The sequence below is a fragment of the Porites lutea genome, chromosome 12 (assembly GCF_958299795.1).
Source record: "Porites lutea chromosome 12, jaPorLute2.1, whole genome shotgun sequence".
In the NCBI taxonomy this organism is placed as follows: domain Eukaryota; kingdom Metazoa; phylum Cnidaria; class Anthozoa; order Scleractinia; family Poritidae; genus Porites; species Porites lutea.
The window spans coordinates 2,835,305-2,855,304 of NC_133212.1; the positions used below are offsets into that span (position 1 = coordinate 2,835,305).

At 41.2% G+C, this 20,000-nt stretch overlaps 4 protein-coding genes and 1 pseudogene across 4 annotated transcripts in view; all 5 read left to right on the forward strand.

The window, feature by feature from the left end:
* The first annotated feature begins 759 nt into the window (after positions 1-759).
* On the forward strand, positions 760-7,455 carry LOC140921898 (uncharacterized). Its single transcript, XM_073371895.1, has 3 exons — positions 760-1,500; positions 4,933-5,057; positions 5,409-7,455. Exons 1-3 carry the CDS (start codon positions 811-813, stop codon positions 6,331-6,333), a joined length of 1,740 nt encoding a protein of 579 aa, XP_073227996.1. The 5' UTR covers positions 760-810; the 3' UTR covers positions 6,334-7,455.
* On the forward strand, positions 2,639-4,661 carry LOC140921975 (uncharacterized). Its single transcript, XM_073371991.1, has one exon. The coding sequence runs from the start codon at positions 2,674-2,676 to the stop codon at positions 3,454-3,456; it is 783 nt and encodes a 260-aa protein (XP_073228092.1). The 5' UTR covers positions 2,639-2,673; the 3' UTR covers positions 3,457-4,661.
* Positions 7,456-10,028: 2,573 nt separating the features above from the next.
* LOC140921979 (uncharacterized) lies at positions 10,029-10,981 on the forward strand (annotated as a pseudogene).
* A 606-nt stretch (positions 10,982-11,587) lies between these two features.
* On the forward strand, positions 11,588-13,795 carry LOC140921972 (uncharacterized). Its single transcript, XM_073371988.1, has one exon. It carries the CDS (start codon positions 11,618-11,620, stop codon positions 12,629-12,631), a length of 1,014 nt encoding a protein of 337 aa, XP_073228089.1. The 5' UTR covers positions 11,588-11,617; the 3' UTR covers positions 12,632-13,795.
* A 1,588-nt stretch (positions 13,796-15,383) lies between these two features.
* LOC140921899 (uncharacterized) overlaps positions 15,384-20,000 on the forward strand; it is a 9,541-nt gene continuing 4,924 nt past the window's right edge. Inside the window, exons 1-2 of the mRNA XM_073371896.1 lie at positions 15,384-16,007; positions 16,175-16,256. Of these exons, the coding sequence (XP_073227997.1) occupies positions 15,399-16,007; positions 16,175-16,256 (691 nt within the window). The 5' untranslated portion in view covers positions 15,384-15,398. The remainder of the gene's footprint in view (positions 16,008-16,174; positions 16,257-20,000) is intronic.

Genomic DNA, 20,000 nt, shown 5'->3' on the forward strand with positions numbered 1-20,000 from the left:
ATTAAAAAGCATTGCAATTTAAAAACTTTCAAAACTTTTCAAACTAACAGTACATACGCGTAGTTGGCTTGTTGGCTACTCCCCATGTCAACGGCGAGAACGACTTCATTCATGCAAGAGAACTGATACAAGTGATCTGCCCCAGCTGTTCAAAAGCTAAATAGCGCTATCCACCGGATAAATCTCTATCCACAGGATGGTGCAATTTTTTCCCTAATACTTATCCGCGCGGGATAGCTATTCAGTGATCCGATGAAAAGCGCTATCCAACTTTTGAGCAGCTGGGGCCAGGAACTTTTTTTTGTGTCTTGGTATATGTTAAAACCACGCGAAAAAAAGACCCCTACTAGATGGGTATTGTATTTTAATGAATTTTTATTTTTTTATGTATTACACTTTTTTTACACACTGACTTATGAACCTGTAGGAAAAATACAAAAAAAAAGGAAAAGAAAACTAAACATATATACATCGCAGACTCACTGACATAACTACATACTGACAAAAAAGAAAGAAACACACCCCAGTACCTTCTTCTCTATTACATGAAAAAAAAAATTAAAAAATATTAATAATAAATGAAGTAAGCGGCGAAAGGATCGTATGCTAATCAGATTTATATTTGCTCCTTTTCATATTGTGGGTCCAGGAGCCGATTAAGTTATCGGCTCCTGGTGGGTCTCATTTGTTCTCTTTGTATATAACACCTCAAGCCACTTTGGATTCCATCCAACATACCTTCATACGATATATTATGGTATGTCGCGAGCGCGGATCAATTATACTTCCGCATTTGATAGTTGTTAAAAAATGGCGTTCATAAGATTCGTTCAGTGGGCTTTGTTCCTCTGCTTTCTGAGCTCAGGAAGTTTGACAAGTGCCACTTCTTGCGAGTATAAAGGTGACTGCTATCCGCCACAGACCTGTTGTTCAGATCACGTGTGTAGAGAGGAGTGTAATTATTGTTCATATGATTCCCAGTGTGGTTCAAGAGAATGCTGCGGGAACAAAGGTAAATGCAAGACAAGATGTTCGGATAGCATCTGCGAATGTCCCGATGGTGTTTCATGCAGAGAAATGTGCGACCATTGCTCGCAGGATTACCAATGCGGAACTGGAGGATGCTGTACCTCAAATGGTAAATGTAAGACACAATGCTCTGATGGCGTCTGTAGAGAAAGTTGTTCTTGCAAGACCGACAACGACTGCGGAATTAACGAGTGCTGCGACTCAGAAGGTGCATGCAAGATGAACTGCAAAAGATTCAGTGTAGTTATCAAGGTAATATTTTCAATCGGCAGCACTTTAGCGGGGTTTTTATTAATCATCTGTTGTTACGGTCTTTACAAGCACTGCTCGCGTAAGCAACATCGTAAGCGGACAGTTCATCCTGCGAACCGCATGAGTACAACGCATCATTCCACAATGATCATCAATTATCAACAAAGGGATAACTCTGACAGCCTTACAATTGTTGAAGTAAAGCAACTACAACGCTCAGTTTAGAACTTTGGCCACAGCCAGGCATCAGAAAGAAGTAGGGAAACCATTAGATGCGGTATCCTGCCAACATATAGCCTGTGAACAGGCTCCCCAAACAGAGAGCCTGTTCACAGGCTAGCCAACATATATCGCCTCTTAGTATACTGTTCTCGTCGCTCGACATCTTCAGGTACGAAGTCCACGAATGCCCACACAATGAATTAAGTCAGCAAAAATGCACGAACTCAGTCTTGGCAAGAGCCATATATTGGCTCTTGCTCTTGGTGGATCTTTTTTGTCCACGTCCCTCATGTTTCCGTACTAGATTATTCTGATCTTTTCCCACCTGGAAGAGGACGAGTTTCACTTGTCGACCCTTCTGATTCATTCCCTCTCATTCATGCCTAAGCAACTAATCAATTTAACAAATGCGACGTACAAGCACAAGGAATTCTAAAAGACGTCAACGTCCTATGCATATTAACTATGATAAAGGGAGTTTAGTTTCAGTGTAGGCGGGATTTTCCCTCGCGGCTTCGGCGCTAGGCGCTCGCCTCGCGAGGCAGCTCAACCTACGAGAAAGTACCCCAGGCATAACAATCCCGCCAGCTACTAGCCTGTTTCAGGCTCCGAGACAGTCGCGCGAACACGAAAACAAAACGGGAGGAAACTGGGAGCGGAGAGGACTCTGTCCCTTCCTTTCTCTTGTTTCCCGCCCCGCCAACTTTTCGCGCGCCTTTCTTGCGCGTCTCCCCCTCACTATCTGAGATCCTAGAATATGCAGGCTAACCAGCTACGCGCACGCAGTATAGTAAATCAGAAACTACTGGTATGCCGGAAGAAACCTGTCAGCGGGTTAAGTGTTTGAGATCAAATAGCGCGCGTGACCTCAGGATTAAAAATGATGGACCACATGATGGGGGATTAAGAATGTTGATCGATTTCTAAAAAGTGTTTTACATACTGACGATTCATATAAATTGTGACCGATCACGTCACCAAATTTAGAGCTACCTGATTTTTGAGTATAAGACAGTTTTTGTGTCGTCTGGGTTTGCGTGCTTGGTTGACAAGTGATTTGACGAGTGAATGCGGCGCGATTAAGAATGGCGTGAGTTCAAAAGACTATAATAATTAATTGACATAATTGTGGATATTATGGGCTTTGCTTATTAGAAGCATTGCATAATAATGGCGATCAGGTCAATTGTTCTCGTTCTTTTTGCACGCTTTCTTGTCTCAGCAAGTGCCACTTACTGTTTGCTTAGTAGTGATTGCATATCAGATCTACAAACTTGCTGCTCAGATCATGTCTGTAGACAAACATGCTACTTCTGCTCGTACGATTACCAACGTGGCTCTGAGGAATGTTGTTCCCCTAATGGCAACTGTTGGATGAAATGTTCAGACGGTGGATGTAGGAAAGACTGTTTCTATTGCTCCAAAGATTCCGAGTGCGATGCTGGCCGTGGGGAGTGCTGCTGGGATAGCAACTGCAGGAAGAAATGTTCCGATGGAGTCTGCAGAGGACAGTGTCTCTATTGCGTGTCCAGTTCGGAGTGCGGAGCTGGAGAGTGCTGTGACGATAACGGTGACTGTAAGCTCGATTGTACCCCGGCCGTACATGTGAGTTTAACCCATGCAGGCATCGCAGGGATAGTTGTTGCCTGTGCAGTGGTCGTTGATATCGTGGTCTCCATCATTGCGTGCTTCTGCTGTGCGTGTTGCCCGTATTACCGCAATCGTCATGAAGGGGCGACAGTGCTTGTTGGGAGTCCCGCCACAGGCTACCATCAGTTTGTGTCAACGGCTTCATCACAGCAAATCGCACAGGCCTCTCAGCCACTGCCACAAATTGGCCCATACGCTGCCCATCAGGATCAAGAACCGTCTCCTCATCCACCCCGTTCTGCCCCATACCCCTCCGCACCAGGTGTGTCTCTTGGGCCATACCCACAACAGAAGAAGCTGTAGAGGCCATGACCCTTTAACCCTTTAAGCCCCAGTATCCACATACACATTCTCCAAACTGATCTCCATACATTTCCTTTATGAATAAGTTGAGAGAATTTAATAAAACATCAAGACATTTTCTCTTTCGTGATCATTTTTTATATTCTTACAACCTTATCTCCTGACAATGTATGGACATTGTTAGGAGAAAATTGCTGTTGGTCACTATTGGGACTTAAAGGGTTGATACCAAGCTTCTATTAGTTCACGTTTGGGAAGAATGAACCTTCGTAACTTACTATATATTGTGTTAGAACTTCGTAGAAAGGTAGCCAATGGATATTTTGGCGCATGTTATTTCTCCTCAGCTAAACGTTTGGAGTCACAGAATAACTTATTGTTGGTTTTTACATGACGTCACTAAAATTCAAACTACAAAACTATCGATGCTACTGAGATTTTACTTTCACGGTGTATTAGAGCTGCTGAAAACTAATTTTCAAACAAATTTTTCGCTTCAAAAGGGTTCTTGGTTTTGTAATAGAGTACTCTTGAATTTCTAAGCTTTTGCGTAACGCAGCATTTACATGACGGCCGAGAGAGCTGTCATGTAGGTTAAAAAGTGACTTTTTGGGGGGAATTTTGCTATCTAAACAGTTCATGTATTAGAGAAAGTATTACTTTAATGTTTATGAGTTCCTCTAGGAGTAAATTCACACTTTTGTAGCAAAACTCGGTAACAGATGTCTCTGTTAGTTTTCGTCCGCCATGTTAGTGCTCATCCTGATGGGCACCAGCATGGCGTCTCCATGCTAATCCTATAAATTTGGGTAAATCATTTCTTCGGATATCTCGTATTCGAATTATTCCTTCGACCAAAATCTTGGCAGGGGTCTTTGTATATTACTTCATTTCATTTCCCAGATTCTGGACTTTATCCATTGAATGGTTTTGATTTTTATTTTGATCTATTTTTAATGGCGTGACACTGAAAACCAGCGATTGTGCCATTCTTGGACATCACAACCCGCGCGCTTTTTTATATCTCTTCCCTCTTGTTAGTGGGGTCACTAATTCTCAGCTTTAGAGAGTCCTTGTAAGGGTAGATCTACGTTAGTTTATTTTGTTATTACTTTATCTAAAAAGGGAATGCACGTTTTGTATCATTATATTCGTCATTAAACCTTGTGTTGGCTCTGGTTAATAAATACATTCGAATTCCTTAACTTCATTTTTGTCATATTACATCACAAACTTAAAGTGAACAAGAGGTATCTGAGGTATGCCGTAAAATTCCGAAAATAAGCCCCCGGGCTTATATATTTCAAAGGCCCTTTTTGAGGGGCTTATTTTTAGAGGGGCCTATATTCAGAAACAATTGCAGGACGTATTTTGGCTACAAGTCCCTTCTAGTTCTAAAGTGGCCAATTGTCATTACATACTGAATACAGGCAAGGCTACAAAATTTTGTACAACATTTGTTTCCAATTTCTCAAGGGACGATTATTAGTCCCAATAGAAATTGAAAACAATGCTTATGCAAAATTTTACGAAGACAACAAATTTCATCATTACGGGGAAAGTGCAAGTCGCAAATTTCCTCCTCCGACTGTCCGAGCGAAGTTTGGGAAAGGGAGGGTGAGTTCTTGGCGAGTCTCCCTCTGCGCATGCGATGGCTGTACGCGGTGCTGACCAAAGGATCCCAGCTCTTTGAACGTGAATGGCGTGACGAGTCGTGAAAATGGAAACTACGTACAGTCCACTCCCGATAACCCGAACCTTCAAGGGAAATCGAAAAAAGTTCGAGTTATCGGGAGTTCGAGTTATCGGGAGCTCAAAGAAAATAGCCGAGAGTAAAGTAAAAAATAGTTTTTATATTTCTAAGTCATACTGTAAGTCATACTGTAATACAATGGATGTAAAGCGCTTAGAACGCATGCGGATAAGCGCTATATAAGTGTTATTATTATTAGACAAAAATGCTCTGGATGTTCGTTCAATTTTCAGTGTGGTACTGGAGAATGCTGCAGAAATCGTGGTTGTTCAAAGAGCTGCAGCTATTGCTCGTCCAGTTTGCAATGTGGTATCGGAGAGTGCTGCAAGAATAATGTCTGCCGGAAGACGTGCACAGATGGTGGATGTAGAGAAAACTGCACTTATTGCTCGTACAGTTCTCAATGTGACTTTTTGGAATGCTGCAAGAATGGTAAATGTAAGAAGAAATGTGACGATTGGAGCTGTAGAGAAAACTGTACCTATTGCTCGTACAGTTCTCAATGCGACACTGGTGAATGTTGCAAGGATGGTAAATGTAACAAGAAATGTGACGACGGTGGCTGTAGAGAAACCTGCTATTTTTGCTCGTACAGTTCGCAGTGTGACACTGGTGAGTGCTGTAAAAATAGCGACTGTATTAAGAAATGCTCAGATGGTGGATGTAGAGAAAACTGCGACTCTTGCTCGTCCAGTTCGCAGTGCGATTCTGATGAGTGTTGTGACTCAGATAACACCTGTAAACTCTTCTGTTCTCATTCCAGCCTCACTGAGGCAGCAACTGCAGGGATTGTTATCGCCTGTTTAGTGGTCGCCGCCATTGTGATTTCCATCGTGGCTTGCTGCTGCTGTGCTTGTTGTCCTTATTATCGTCACCGTCATCCGGGAAGAGTTGTAGTCGCACAACCATCGGGCGGAATCACTGCAACAGTTACAACGCAACAGACCATTCTGCAGCCGCCCTTCTTAGGATACACCCCTAAGCCCGCGGGATGCAGCCCTCTGGCAGCGGGATACAACCTGTCACCCGCGGGATACAACCTATCACCCTTGGGATACAACTCGCGTCCAGTTGGAGCTTACGGTGAACCCCCACCTCCTTATTTTTCTGCCCAGGCCTCTTAACACTGAACGACCATTTAAGAGTGGAATAGTTTGGACAGTTATTTAAACGGTGTTTAGCCAGTGATTAAAAAAGCCGCTTCTACTGTAAGCCATTTTCAGTTTGCCGAACGCTTTATGTAAACACCATTTATGGTGAACAGTTTCATGAAAGCATTATAGCGTAGACTGGAAAAGCATTTGTCTTCATAAATAACCCACTAACAAAGAGATATGGAGGTCCAAAGATTTCTTAAACCACGGCCTAAGTTAGACTTCGTTTAAATAACGACCGTTTGGTGCATGTTTAGCATGAAAAGTTGACATTCTGAATAATAATAATAAATAATAATAACTAACATTTCTATATTGCTTATAAAAATTGTTCTAAGCGCTTTACAATCCTCAACCTTATGTTACTAGTTTTAACACTACACAAAAGAAAAGTTGATGAAATATAAAAAGATAAAACTGACTAACAACAATGAATTAACATATGCCTTAAAAATATGTGTTTTCAGCCTAGCCCCAACAATACTTATACTATCTATTGCGCGTAATTCAGATGAAAGTTCGTTCCACAGCTTAAGACCTCCAACAGAAAAGGACCTCAGTCCATAATTTAAGACTTCATATTATACAGAGGCAGGTCCAGTCTAATTACACCAGTTGAGGAGCGCAGTGATCAGTATTAGGCTTGTAGACGTCCAAATAAATTCTTATGGGCTAATCCATGAATGCTCTTGAAAAAACTAGGGCTTTGTTACTATGCTGCTGTTTCACTAATTATACAGGATTATCAGATCGATTGATTGTATGGTTGATTCTGAGGTGAAGAGCTGAGTTTATTGGCCGATGTTTTAGATACCGTATAACTAGATGCTTGCATTGTCCCCTATGTACGGCACTTGGACCACGCCGAATTGTCCGCGCGGGATAATGAGGCCTAGGGACTAGGTAAACTCAAAATACGAACCGGACTATCCAACAAACTTATTTCGCTGTTTTGGCGTGCACAGCAGATGGAAGTCGAAAGTTTGAACATTTGTTTAAACATTCCTACACTAGCTGGAAGTGTCTCGTCTCAACAACGGCTTGTAACCTTTTTTCACCAAAAGTAGTTAAGGATTAGGGTTGGCATGTTTCTTTTTAATTTGTTATTTGAAACAAAATTTGTGTAAGCTTTATTTGCATGACTATAACAAAGTTTTACAGTATTGCAAAAGCTACTTGAAATAAATCATTGATTCCTTTTAAATTATATTTAAAACAATTTGAAACATATTAATCATTGCATATTTTTAACCATCAGTAGAATTAATTATTCCGGAGATAAGTTTCTCTCTCAATTCAATGCAAGATGATATAAATGAAATTAATTCGATGTTAATAAAACTATGGTAGTCAGTAGAATTCATCAGATGTGATAATAAGGTCTCTTGTGATTGTAGTTGTAGAAACGGTATTTTAGGTTCTAGTTTAGAGAAGAACATCTCTCTTATCCAAGAAAAACTGAGACAATCTAATAAAAGGTGAGTTTCATCTTCAATTCTGTTACAACTCATTTACCCTATTTAAATCTAGAAACTTTGCCGTGAGTACATAATTCGTCATAATGAATTCCCTGGCTCGGCACCGTCAATGTAAAAAGGTAAACTAACGAAAAAACAAAAACTGACTGACAACTATAAAACCCCAACAATTTTAAAACCACCAGCGCGCGGTCACCATCTTGGGTAACGAAGCTAAATTACACGAGTTCTTATAGCAGCTGTTTCGAAAGAATCCTTATAACTCACTTCATGAGGACCGTACGTTTATACGAGAGAAAATAAGCCGTGGCGTACTCTGGTCGCGCCTTGCAAAACTACGCGAACACCTCGTAAAAATGTTTACGATTTATTCAATCCACCTTTAGCTTAAGCAGCGGCTTGTCCTGGCCGAGCCGGGTTTTGGGTTGTGCTTATTTAAACCTCAGCTTACCTAAGACGTGAAAGTGTTCGTACAAATGGACTAAAACGTTGTCGGCAGCTTGCTGACTTGTGTGAACGACTGCTGTGCATGCGTTGTTTTGTTATTGTAGCCCAGAAAGCTCAGCCTAGATGCATTTAATTATTGCTCCTGTCCATCCGCTGAAAGTAGAGAGCTTTAGCTTGTAAGACGAGGACTACGAGTTCGAGATTTTTTCAATAGTATAGTGCTCGCGTGAAAACCAGCGTCATGTTGGCGGGAAAACGTGGTAGCCGTCGTCATTCTACTAGGAGTTTTAGCGAGAATTAAACCACCAGGTAGATCGCTAACGAACTTGTCGTCAAGGTTTGCTACTTTCTTTGATAAAATTTATTTTTTTGAGGCCCAGTACCAACCTTGGCCTGCAATCTTGGGACGTATACAGAACATTGACCCTGGTACATAGACCACCTCTGTGGACTTAGGCCATGGACCTCTTCGTGGACCCGGTCCATGGACTACCCTCGTGGACTACCCCTAGTTTTTGAAGATGAATTTTTACCAGATGTCTAAATGAATTTTAGGAACCTTAAATGGACGAAACTTTGTCAGTTTATGTTATCAAGATTAAAGGCTCCTGATATTATACACTTGCTCAATTTTTTCTGAATTCCATACATGGGTTCAGTTTTTAAAACTGAAAGGAATAACAATTTGAAGGGGACATGATGAGCGGTAGAGAGAAAGTGTTCACTTACGCAACTTTTTTTTTGTGTCGTCGACCTGTTTGAAGATCGACACAAACGGCTGCGTAGACTAGGAGACTAGGGAGGGAGGGGTAATGCATGATGATTGAGTACCCACCCCAGACTTCCCTTCCCTTTATAGCCCCTGAATGGAAATATTTATTGGTTGGCAAGCTTATTGAATCCTGCTCAACAATCAAACACAAAATGACCTGCATATTATCAAACAGTGCGTTTGGTGAGACGTCTTACAAGTTTGAGCATTCACTGACAGGTTGGTTCATAAAAAATTGCCATTCATTCAGGTCGAGAATGTTGTCGTTGCAAACTCATAGACTCCAGTGCGGTTACTCTGGTTAATTTCCATGACTACGGCGGAAAGAACAAAGATGACCTCGGGTTTATCAAAATTCATTTTTGAGGAAAACGGTTTAAAAAGTAGTTCCGTTCGAAAGAGAAAAACTTTAGTGCATCTGAAATTTTCTTGAATCGCGTGACCATTAAGCATAGTTAAATTATCTAAACTAAACCAAAGAGCGACATGGACTTTTAAAACATGGCAGAGTCTTTAAGATAAGGAAGGGTTTGTTTGGTTAATTATCTGTAGCATTTTTCAAAGAGTTAAATTTAATACAATGGGAACCGATCGAGCGGATAAAAATGAACTCATTCCAGTTGGGTTTTTGCGCCATCATTTGCTCACGTTATCACGCGGAAAAAAAAAAAACGCATGTAAAGTTTCAAATACGTTTTCAAGTGGGCCAGTCAGGTTTACTACAGTGAAGTGTTACGAATATTTATTGTAGTGAAGCCCTTTTACCTTAGTAAAGTCTCTAGTTTGACAAATTATGCCAGAAATTATGCTAGCGCATTCAGACAGCGGATAAGGCGCCTAAGGGCCATAACAGACGAGTACAATACTCAGTACACACAAGCTTTTTTCATAGGCATTGACCTTGGCTTAAAAGTTGCGTCAGCTGCGCTGTTTGGCACTGCTCCAGTACTGTTCATATTATCCTTGTTAATTTATTCATTGGCTCTTCATTCTTTTATCTTGCGCCTTAATCCACTCATGGCTGTCAAGGAAGTCGCTTTCGTTTTCGCCTCCTGGCTTTACGTTGCAAGTGCTACGTTCTGCATAAACGACGATAACTGCGGACTTTTGGAGACGTGTTGTAAAGGTAGCGTTTGTAGACAGACGTGCTACTATTGCTCTTTCAATTACCAGTGTGGAACTGGAGAATGCTGTTAGAGTGGCGACTGTCAGAAGAAATGCTCGGATGGCAAGTGTAGAAAAAACTGCGACTCTTGCTCGTCCAGTTGGCAGTGTGATTCTAATGAGTGTTGCGATTCGGATGACACCTGTAAGCTGGTTTGTACTCATAGCCTCACTAGCGCAGCCGTTGCGGGTATTGTCATCAGCTGTTTGGCTGTCGCCGCCATTGTGATTTCTATCGTGGCTTTCTGCTGCTGTGCTTGCTGTCCGTATTATCGTACCCGCCACCCGGGAACAGTTGTAGTTACACAACCTATGGGCGGATTCATTGCAACAACTCAGCCAACACAACAAACTATTCAGCAGCCGCCATATGGGGGATACAATCCTCCACCCCCTGGATACATGCCTCCACCCTCGGGATACAATCCTCCGCCCATTCCTTCGACCAAAATCTTGGCGGGAGTCTTTGTATATTTACCTCCTTTCATTTCCCAGATTCTGGACTTTATCCATTGAATGGTTTTGATTTTTGTTTTGATCTATTTTGAATGGCGTGACACTGAAAACCAGCAATTGTGCCATTCTTGGACATCACAACCCGCGCCTTTTTATATCTCTTCCCTCTTGTAAGTGGGGTCAGTAACACCTTTAGAGAGTCCTTGTAAGGGTAGATCTACGTTAGTTTATTTTGTTATTACTTTATCTAAAAAGGGAAAGCACGTTTTGTATCATTATATTCGTCATTAAACCTTGTGTTGGCTCTGGTTAATAAATACATTCGAATTCCTTAACTTCATTTTTGTCATATTACATCACAAACTTAAAGTGAACAAGAGGTATCAGTGAGGTATGCCGTAAAATTCCGAAAATAAGCCCCCGGGCTTATATATTTCAAAGGCCCTTTTTGAGGGGCTTATTTCTAGAGGGGCCTATATTCAGAAACAATTGCAGGACGTATTTTGGCTACAAGTCCCTTCTAGTTCTAAAGTGGCCAATTGTCATTACATACTGAATACAGGCAAGACTACAAAATTTTGGATAACATTTGTTTTCAATTTCTCAAGGGACGATTATTAGTCCCAATAGAAATTGAAAACAATGCTTATGCAAAATTTTACGAAGACAACAAATTTCATCATTACGGGGAAAGTGCAAGTCGCAAATTTCCTCCTCCGACTGTCCGAGCGAAGTTTGGGAAAGGGAGGGTGAGTTCTTGGCGAGTCTCTCTCTGCGCATGCGAAGGCTGTACGCGGCGCTGACCAAAGGATCCCAGCTCTTTGAACGTGAATGGCGTGACGAGTCGTGAAAATGGAAACTACGTACTTCCTTTCTCTTTATTCCTTCCCGCCATCCCTTGCCCGTTAAATTACATAGTGAAACAGACGCTGAAAGAATGGCGATCAAGAAGGAAGTCGCTTTCGCTTTTGCCTATTTTCTTCATTTGGCAAGTGCCACTTCCTGCTCTCACAAATCTGACTGCGGGTTTGTCGAGAGCTGCTGCTCGGACAATGTGTGTAGACAAAAATGCTCTGGATGTTCGTTCAATTTCCAGTGTGGTACTGGAGAATGCTGCAGAAATCTTGGTTGTTCAAAGAACTGCAGCTATTGCTCGTCCCTTTTGGAATGTGATATCGGAAAGTGCTGCAAGAATAATGTCTGCCGGAAGACGTGCCCAGATGGTGGATGTAGAGAAAACTGCACTTATTGCTCGTACAGTTCTCAATGTGACTTTTTGGAATGCTGCAAAAATGGTAAATGTAAGAAGAAATGTGACGATTGGGGCTGTAGAGAAAACTGCACCTATTGCTCGTACAGTTCTCAATGCGACACTGGTGAATGTTGCAAGGATGGTAAATGTAACAAGAAATGTGACGACGGTGGCTGTAGAGAAACCTGCTATTTTTGCTCGTACAGTTCACAGTGTGACACTGGTGAATGCTGTAAAAATAGCGACTGTATTAAGAAATGCTCAGATGGTGGATGTAGAGAAAACTGCGACTCTTGCTCGTCCAGTTCGCAATGCGATTCTGATGAGTGTTGTGACTCAGATAACACCTGTAAACTCTTCTGTTCTCATTCCAGCCTCACTGAGGCAGCAACTGCAGGGATTGTTATCGCCTGTTTAGTGGTCGCCGCCATTGTGATTTCCATCGTGGCTTGCTGCTGCTGTGCTTGTTGTCCTTATTATCGTCACCGTCATCCGGGAAGAGTTGTAGTCGCACAACCATCGGGCGGAATCACTGCAACAGTTACAACGCAACAGACCATTCTGCAGCCGCCCTTCTTAGGATACACCCCTAAGCCCGCGGGATGCAGCCCTCTGGCAGCGGGATACAACCTGTCACCCGCGGGATACAACCTATCACCCTTGGGATACAACTCGCGTCCAGTTGGAGCTTACAATTAACCCTCATCTCCTTATTTTCCTCCCCTGGTCTCCCCCGTAACACTGGAGAACCATTCAATAGTAGAATAGTCTGGGCCAGTTATTTCAACGGAGTTTAGTCAGTGTCTAACAAAACCGCGTTCTAAGCCATTTTCGGTTCGCCGAACGCGTTATGTAAACAACATTTATCGTGAACAGTTTCATGAAAGCATTATAGCGTAGACTTGAAGAGCATTTGTGTTCATAAAATAACCCATTAAGAAAGAGATATGGAGGTCCAAAGATTTCCTAAACCGCAGTCTAAGTTAGACTTCGTTTAAATGACCAACCCTTTTTGCATGTTTAGCATGAAAAGTTAACGTTCTGAATAATAATAAGTAATAATAACTAACATTTCTATATTGCTTATACAAATTGTTCTAAGCGCTTCACAATCCTCAACCTTATGTTACTGGTTTTAACACTTCACAAAAGAAAAGTTGATGAAATATAAAAAGATAAAACTGACTAACAACAATGAATTAACATATGCCTTAAAAATATGTGTTTTCAGCCTAGCCCCAACAATACTTATACTATCTATTGCGCGTAATTCAGATGAAAGTTCGTTCCACAGCTTAAGACCTCCAACAGAAAAGGACCTCAGTCCATAATTTAAGACTTCATATTATACAGAGGCAGGTCCAGTCTAATTACACCAGTTGAGGAGCGCAGTGATCAGTATTAGGCTTGTAGACGTCCAAATAAATTCTTATGGGCTAATCCATGAATGCTCTTGAAAAAACTAGGGCTTTGTTACTATGCTGCTGTTTCACTAATTATACAGGATTATCAGATCGATTGATTGTATGGTTGATTCTGAGGTGAAGAGCTGAGTTTATTGGCCGATGTTTTAGATACCGTATAACTAGATGCTTGCATTGTCCCCTATGTACGGCGCTTGGACCACGCCGAATTGTCCGCGCGGGATAATGAGGCCTAGGGACTAGGTAAACTCAAAATACGAACCGGACTATCCAACAAACTTATTTCGCTGTTTTGGCGTGCACAGTAGATGGAAGTCGAAAGTTTGAACATTTGTTTAAACATTCCTACACTAGCTGGAAGTGTCTCGTCTCAACAACGGCTTGGTAAACTTTTTTAAACAGAAGTTGTTAAGTCGTGTTTGTAGATAGAAAGGGTTGGCATGCTTTTTATTTGAAACAAAATTTGTATCCTTTAAAATGGCTAATACACATGTAAATGGCAACAGCAACAAAAAGCTGTATTTGCATGACTATAACAAAGTATTACAGTATTGCAAAAGCTACTTGAAATTAATCATTGATTCCTTTTAAATCATATTTAAAACAATTTGAAACACATTAATCATTGCCTATTTTTAACCATCAGTAGAATTAATTATTCTGGAGATAAGTAGGTTATCAGTAGAATTCATCAGATGTAATAATAAGGTCTCATGTGATTGTAGTTGTAGAAACGGTATTTTAGATTCTAGTTTAGAGAAGAACATCTTTTATCGAAGAAAAACTGAGGCAATCTAATAAAAAGTGAGTTTCATCTTCAATTTTGTTACAAACTCATTTACCCTATTTTAAAATCTGGAAACTTAACCGTGAGTACATAATTCATCATAAATTCCCTGGCTCGGCACCATCAATGTAAAAAGGTAAACAAACAAAACAACAAAAACTGACTGACAACTATAAAGCCCCAACAATTTTAACCAGCGCGAGGTCACCATCTTGGGTAACCAAAAATTACGCGAGTTCTTTAGCAGCTGTTTCGAAAGAATCCTGAGTCACTCATGAGGACCGTACGTTTATACGAGAGAAAATAAGCCTGAATCCTGCTCACGAATCAAACACAAAATGACCTGCATATCATCAAACGATGCGGTTGGTGAGACCTCTTACAAGTTTGAGCATTCACTGACAGGTTGGTTCATAAAAAATTGCCATTCATTCAGGTCGAGAATGTTGTCGTTGCAAACTCATAGACTCCAGTGCGGTTACTCTGGTTAATTTCCATGACTACGGCGGAAATAACAAAGATGGCCTCGAGTTTACCAAAACTCATTTTGAGGAAAACGATTTAAAAAGTAGTCCAGTTCGAAAGAGAAAAACTTAAGCGCATCTGAAATTTTCTTGAATCGTGTGACCATTGAGCATAGTTAAATTATCCAAACTAAACCAAAGAGCGACATGGACTATTAAAACATGGCAGAGTCCTTAAGATAAGGAAGGGTTTGTTTGGTTAATTATCTGTTGCATTTTTTAAAGAGTTTAATTTAATACAATGGGAACCGGTCGAGCGGATAAAAATGAACTCATTCTAATTGGGTTTTTTCATAAGTAAACAAATGCTTGGAGCCGGCTTGGAGCTACAATAGCTCTCATGACACGCCATCATTTGCTCACGTTATCACGCGAAAAAAAAAAACGCATGTAAGGCTTCAAATACGTTTTCAAGTGTGCCAGTCAGGTTTCCTACAGTAAGGTGTTACGAATATTTACTGTAGTGAAGCCCTTTTTACTTTAGTAACGTCTCTTGTTTGACAAATTGTGCCAGAAATTATGCTAGCGCATTCAGACAATGGATAAGGCGCCTAAGGGCCTTGACAGACGAGTACAATACTCAGTACACACAAGCTTTCTTCATAGGCATTGACCTTGGCTTAAAACTTGCGTCAGCTGCGCTGTTTGGCACTGCTCCAGTACTGTTCATATTATCCTTGTTAATTTATTCATTGGCTCTTCATTCTTTTATCTTGCGCCTTAATCCACTCATGGCTGTCAAGGAAGTCGCTTTCGTTTTCGCCTGCTGGCTTTACCTTGCAAGTGCTACGTTCTGCATAAACAACGATGACTGCGGATTTTTGGAGAAGTGTTGTAAAGATAGCGTTTGTAGACAGAAGTGCGACTATTGCTCTTTCAATTACCAGTGTGGAACTGGAGAATGCTGTTGGAGTGGCGACTGTCAGAAGAAATGCTCGGATGGCAAGTGTAGAAAAAACTGCGACTCTTGCTCGTACAGTTCGCAGTGTGATTCTGATGAGTGTTGCGATTCGGATGACACCTGTAAGCTGGTTTGTACTCATAGCCTCACTAGCGCAGCCGTTGCAGGTATTGTCATCAGCTGTTTGGTTATCGCCGCTATTGTGATTTCCATCGTGGCTTGCTGCTGCTGTGCTTGCTGTCCATATTATCGTACCCGCCACCCGGGAACAGTTGTAGTCGCACAACCTATGGGCGGATTCATTGCAACAACTCAGTCAACACAACAAACTATTCAGCCGCCGCCATATGGGGGATACAATCCTCCACCCCCGGTATACATGCCTCCACCCGCGGGATACAACCCGCCACCCGCAGGATACTATCCACCTCCAGTTGCAGCATCTTAAATTTTCCAGGCCTCTGGAGTGCCTTCATATCCTCCTTCGGAGAGCCATACAAAACTATTCAAGTAGTAGATCGCTTTACGTTTAGTGTGAGAAGTTTAACATTTTGAATAAGAAACTAATGCGTTTTTAGTATACTGTCATGTGATTTTACCTGTTAGAGGCCAGATTATCAGAGCAGTCAAATGATTACATCAGGAGCCGCTCCTGTTGCATGCCGTAATGTTGACACCGCAGCAAAGAGTTGGCTTATTGGCCGATATTTTGGATTGTACAACTTACCTTCTTTATCTAGCGTCGGATGTCAACTTAAATTTTTGGCGCACAAAGACTTTAAAAGTCAAATGCTATTTGCATACTTCAAGTTCTTGGTGATTGATGTATTATATATTTTTATAAGGCAATTCTATGTCTCTAGAAGCGCTGATTTTCAAAATTCTTGGTGTTGTACTTTGAACACCCAGTGCATAGTGCTGGGTCACATTGATTGAAAAGTAATCTCTAGGTGAATTAAAATAAAACGTTTTAAAAAATGTTTCGCGTTCAATGCATTATTTGTGTAATTCGTAGAAAAACATGACTTCAACTTCCAAAAATGCACGACGAGGAATGGTGACGTCGACAATCACATTTCTGGACACCATTTACAGAAGAAACATCAAATTGACTGGGACTCTACGACATGTATAACGTATTCTACAGACTACTATCAACGTCTTACTTAAGAAAGCTGGTTTACTAACTTAGAACCAACGCCACTGAATCGTAGCCAACAGTTACCAGCACCGTACAAACGACTTATTGACGAGATCAAGCAAAACTAACTAGGAGAGAACGACTGGAGAACTGACAATTTGACTAACAATAGAGGACTGTTTAACTGTGACAAAAGACGGATCGAAACGCACCAATTACTGATTAGGGGTCTTCATAGCCAATAACATCACGGCTTAACTGACGGACGACCAAAAACATCGCGACGTAATTGACCAATCAGATCAATAACCAGAGTATAATACTATCAACTGACGTGATACAACTCACTTTGACTCTGAAGATGACTACCGCACAGGTTGTCGAAGCGTCAGTCACTGTCAACAACAACAGTCCTATTCAGGACTACGTTCACCCGGACAATCAAAATCAACCTACTTTTGAAATGACTCCTGGGTTCAAACCTTTCACCGAAATGCATATAGTCGTCCACTCAAACCTTGTCATCTTTCATTAAAACTTTAAATTAAAGGGAAGGCTTATCGGACAACCATGCCATAATTACCCATCCATAGCTGTCCGATCAGCCTTTTCTTTAATTTGAACAGAAATAACAAACAGGGGTGTACTAAAACAGCTGAAAAAAAAAACATGCAAAACTGACTACGAAAACCACTACGAAAGGCACATCTCGGGCCATTCAGTGTAATGGACTTCTTATACGGAGGTGACCCGTGTTACCGGTACTAGTGGCTTGGCCCACGTCGTATTTCCCCATAAAATTTTGTTGAGTATATGTTGCAGTTAAGTTTTTATTTGAGTTAATAATTATTTTTCCTTTGTTTTAAATTCATTTGCATACATTACCATACCTAAAAACAATGGAAAAACAAAAATTAAGTGAGATAAAAATTTAACTACAACATATACACTAGAAGGAGTGTTCGCCAGCTTCCCGCGATCTCGGCTCAACCGATCAGTGTTAAATGAGTCATTTTCGTACTCTATCAAGAACAAGAACCATTGTCTTGCAATAATTGCCTTAATTTCGCGGGGAAGCCTGTTCTAAAAATAATTCTTTACGGGAATGGGTTGACTCAAGGGTACAGGAGGGGGGGCGTTGGGATTTTCGGTTTTACGGTTTTGGCAATTTTCTAGGTCGGTTTTTCGGTTTTTGCAATGAAAAACTTCGGTTTTTCGGTTTTGTTGTCCGTTGTGGTTTCCGGTTTTCCCCTTTTTTAGCATCTGATTTTCGATTTTTTGGCAAAAGCAACGCGGTTTTTCGGATTTTGGTGACCGATGTGGATTTCGGTTTTTCCAATTTGGAAGGCCGTCAAAGACAAACCTGCACGGGCTCCCAATGTGGTTTTTGTGGTTGTGTCACATTATCAACTGCCTTCAAGTTACAATTTTGCTCTTACAAGCATGTCTTTTCTGATATGATCGGAGGTCCCAAAAATTGTTTTCAGCAGAGGCTGATTTTCTATTTTAGACTCCAGTTTGCCATTAATTTCTTTTAAGATCTTGTACCGCTGGGTGATACCGGAAAGGCAATATTAATAGTCCCTCTTTAATTTTTGCTTTTGTTTTATTAAGTCAAAGTTGACCTCTGACAATAGCCTGTGTACACATGCTTTTCTTTTTCGAACACCTCGAAAAAATGTTTACGGTTTATTCAATCTACCGGTAGCTTAAGCAGCGGCTTGTCCTGGCCAAGCCGGGTTTTGGGTTGTGCTTATTCAAACCTTAGCTTACCTAAGACGTGAAAGTGTTCGTACAAATGGACTAAAATGTTCTCCGCAGCTTGCTGACTTGTGTGAACGACTGCTGTGCATGCGTTGTTTTGTTATTGTAGCCCAGAAAGCTCGGCCCAGATGCATTTAATTATTGCTCCCGTCCATCCGCTGAAAGTAGAGAGCTTTAGCTTGTAAGACGAGGACTACGAGTTCGAGATTTTTTCAATAGTATAGTGCTCGCGTGAAAACCAGCGTCATGTTGGCGGGAAAACGTGGTAGCCGTCGTCATTCTACTAGGAGTTTTAGCGAGAATTAAACCACCAGGTAGATCGCTAACGAACTTTTCGTCAAGGTTTGCGACTTTCTTTGATAAGATTTATTGTTTCGTGGCCCAGTACCAACCTTGGCCTGCAATCTTGGGACGTATACAGAACATGGACCCTTAGTACATAGACCACCTCTGTGGACTTAGGCCATGGACCTCCTCGTGGACCCGGTCCATAGACTCGCCCCCGTGGACCACCCCTAATTTTTGAAGATGAATTTTTACCAGAGGTCTAAACGAATCTTAGGAACCTTAAATGGACGAAACTTTGTCAGTTTATGTTATCAAGATTAAAGGCTCCTGATATTATACAGTTGCTCAATTTTTTTCTTAATTCCATACAGGGGATCGGTTTTTCAAACCGAAAGGAGTAACAGTTTCAAGGGGACATGATGAGCGGTAGAGAGAAAGTGTTCACTTACGCAGCTTTTTTTTGTGTCGTCGACCTGCGTGAAGATCGACACAAACGGCTGCGTAGGAGACTAGAGAGGAGGGGGTAATGCGTGATGATTGAGTACCCACCCCAGACTTCCCTTCCCTTTATAGCCCCTGGATGGAAATGTTTATTGGTTGTCAAGCTTATTGAATCCTGCTCACGAATCAAACACAAAATAACCTGCATATTATCAAACAATGCGGTTGGTGAGACGTCTTTAAGTACAAGTTTGAGCATTCACTGACAGGTTGGTTCATAAAAAATTGCCATTCATTCAGGTCGAGAATGTTGTCGTTGCAAACTCATAGACTCCAGTGCGGTTACTCTGGTTAATTTCCATGACTACGGCGGAAAGAACAAAGATGACCTCGAGTTTACCAAAAATCATTTTTGAGGAAAACGGTTTAAAAAGTGGTCCGGTTCGAAAGCGAAAAACTTTAGCGCATCTGAAATTTTCTTGAATCGCATGACCATTGAGCATGGGTAAATTATCTAAACTAAACCAAGATAAGAAAGGTTTGTTTAGTTTAATATCTGTAGCATTTTTTCAAGAGTATAATTTAATACACTGGGAATTGATCGAGCGGATAAAAATGAACTCATTCTAATTGGGTTTTTGCATTAGTAAACAAATGCTTTGAGCCACAAGAGCTCTCATGACACGCCATCATTTGCTCACGTTATCACGCAAAAAAAAACGCATGTAAAGCTTCAAATACGTTTTCAAGTGGGCCTGTCAGGTTTACTACAGTAAAGTGTTACGAATATTTACTGTA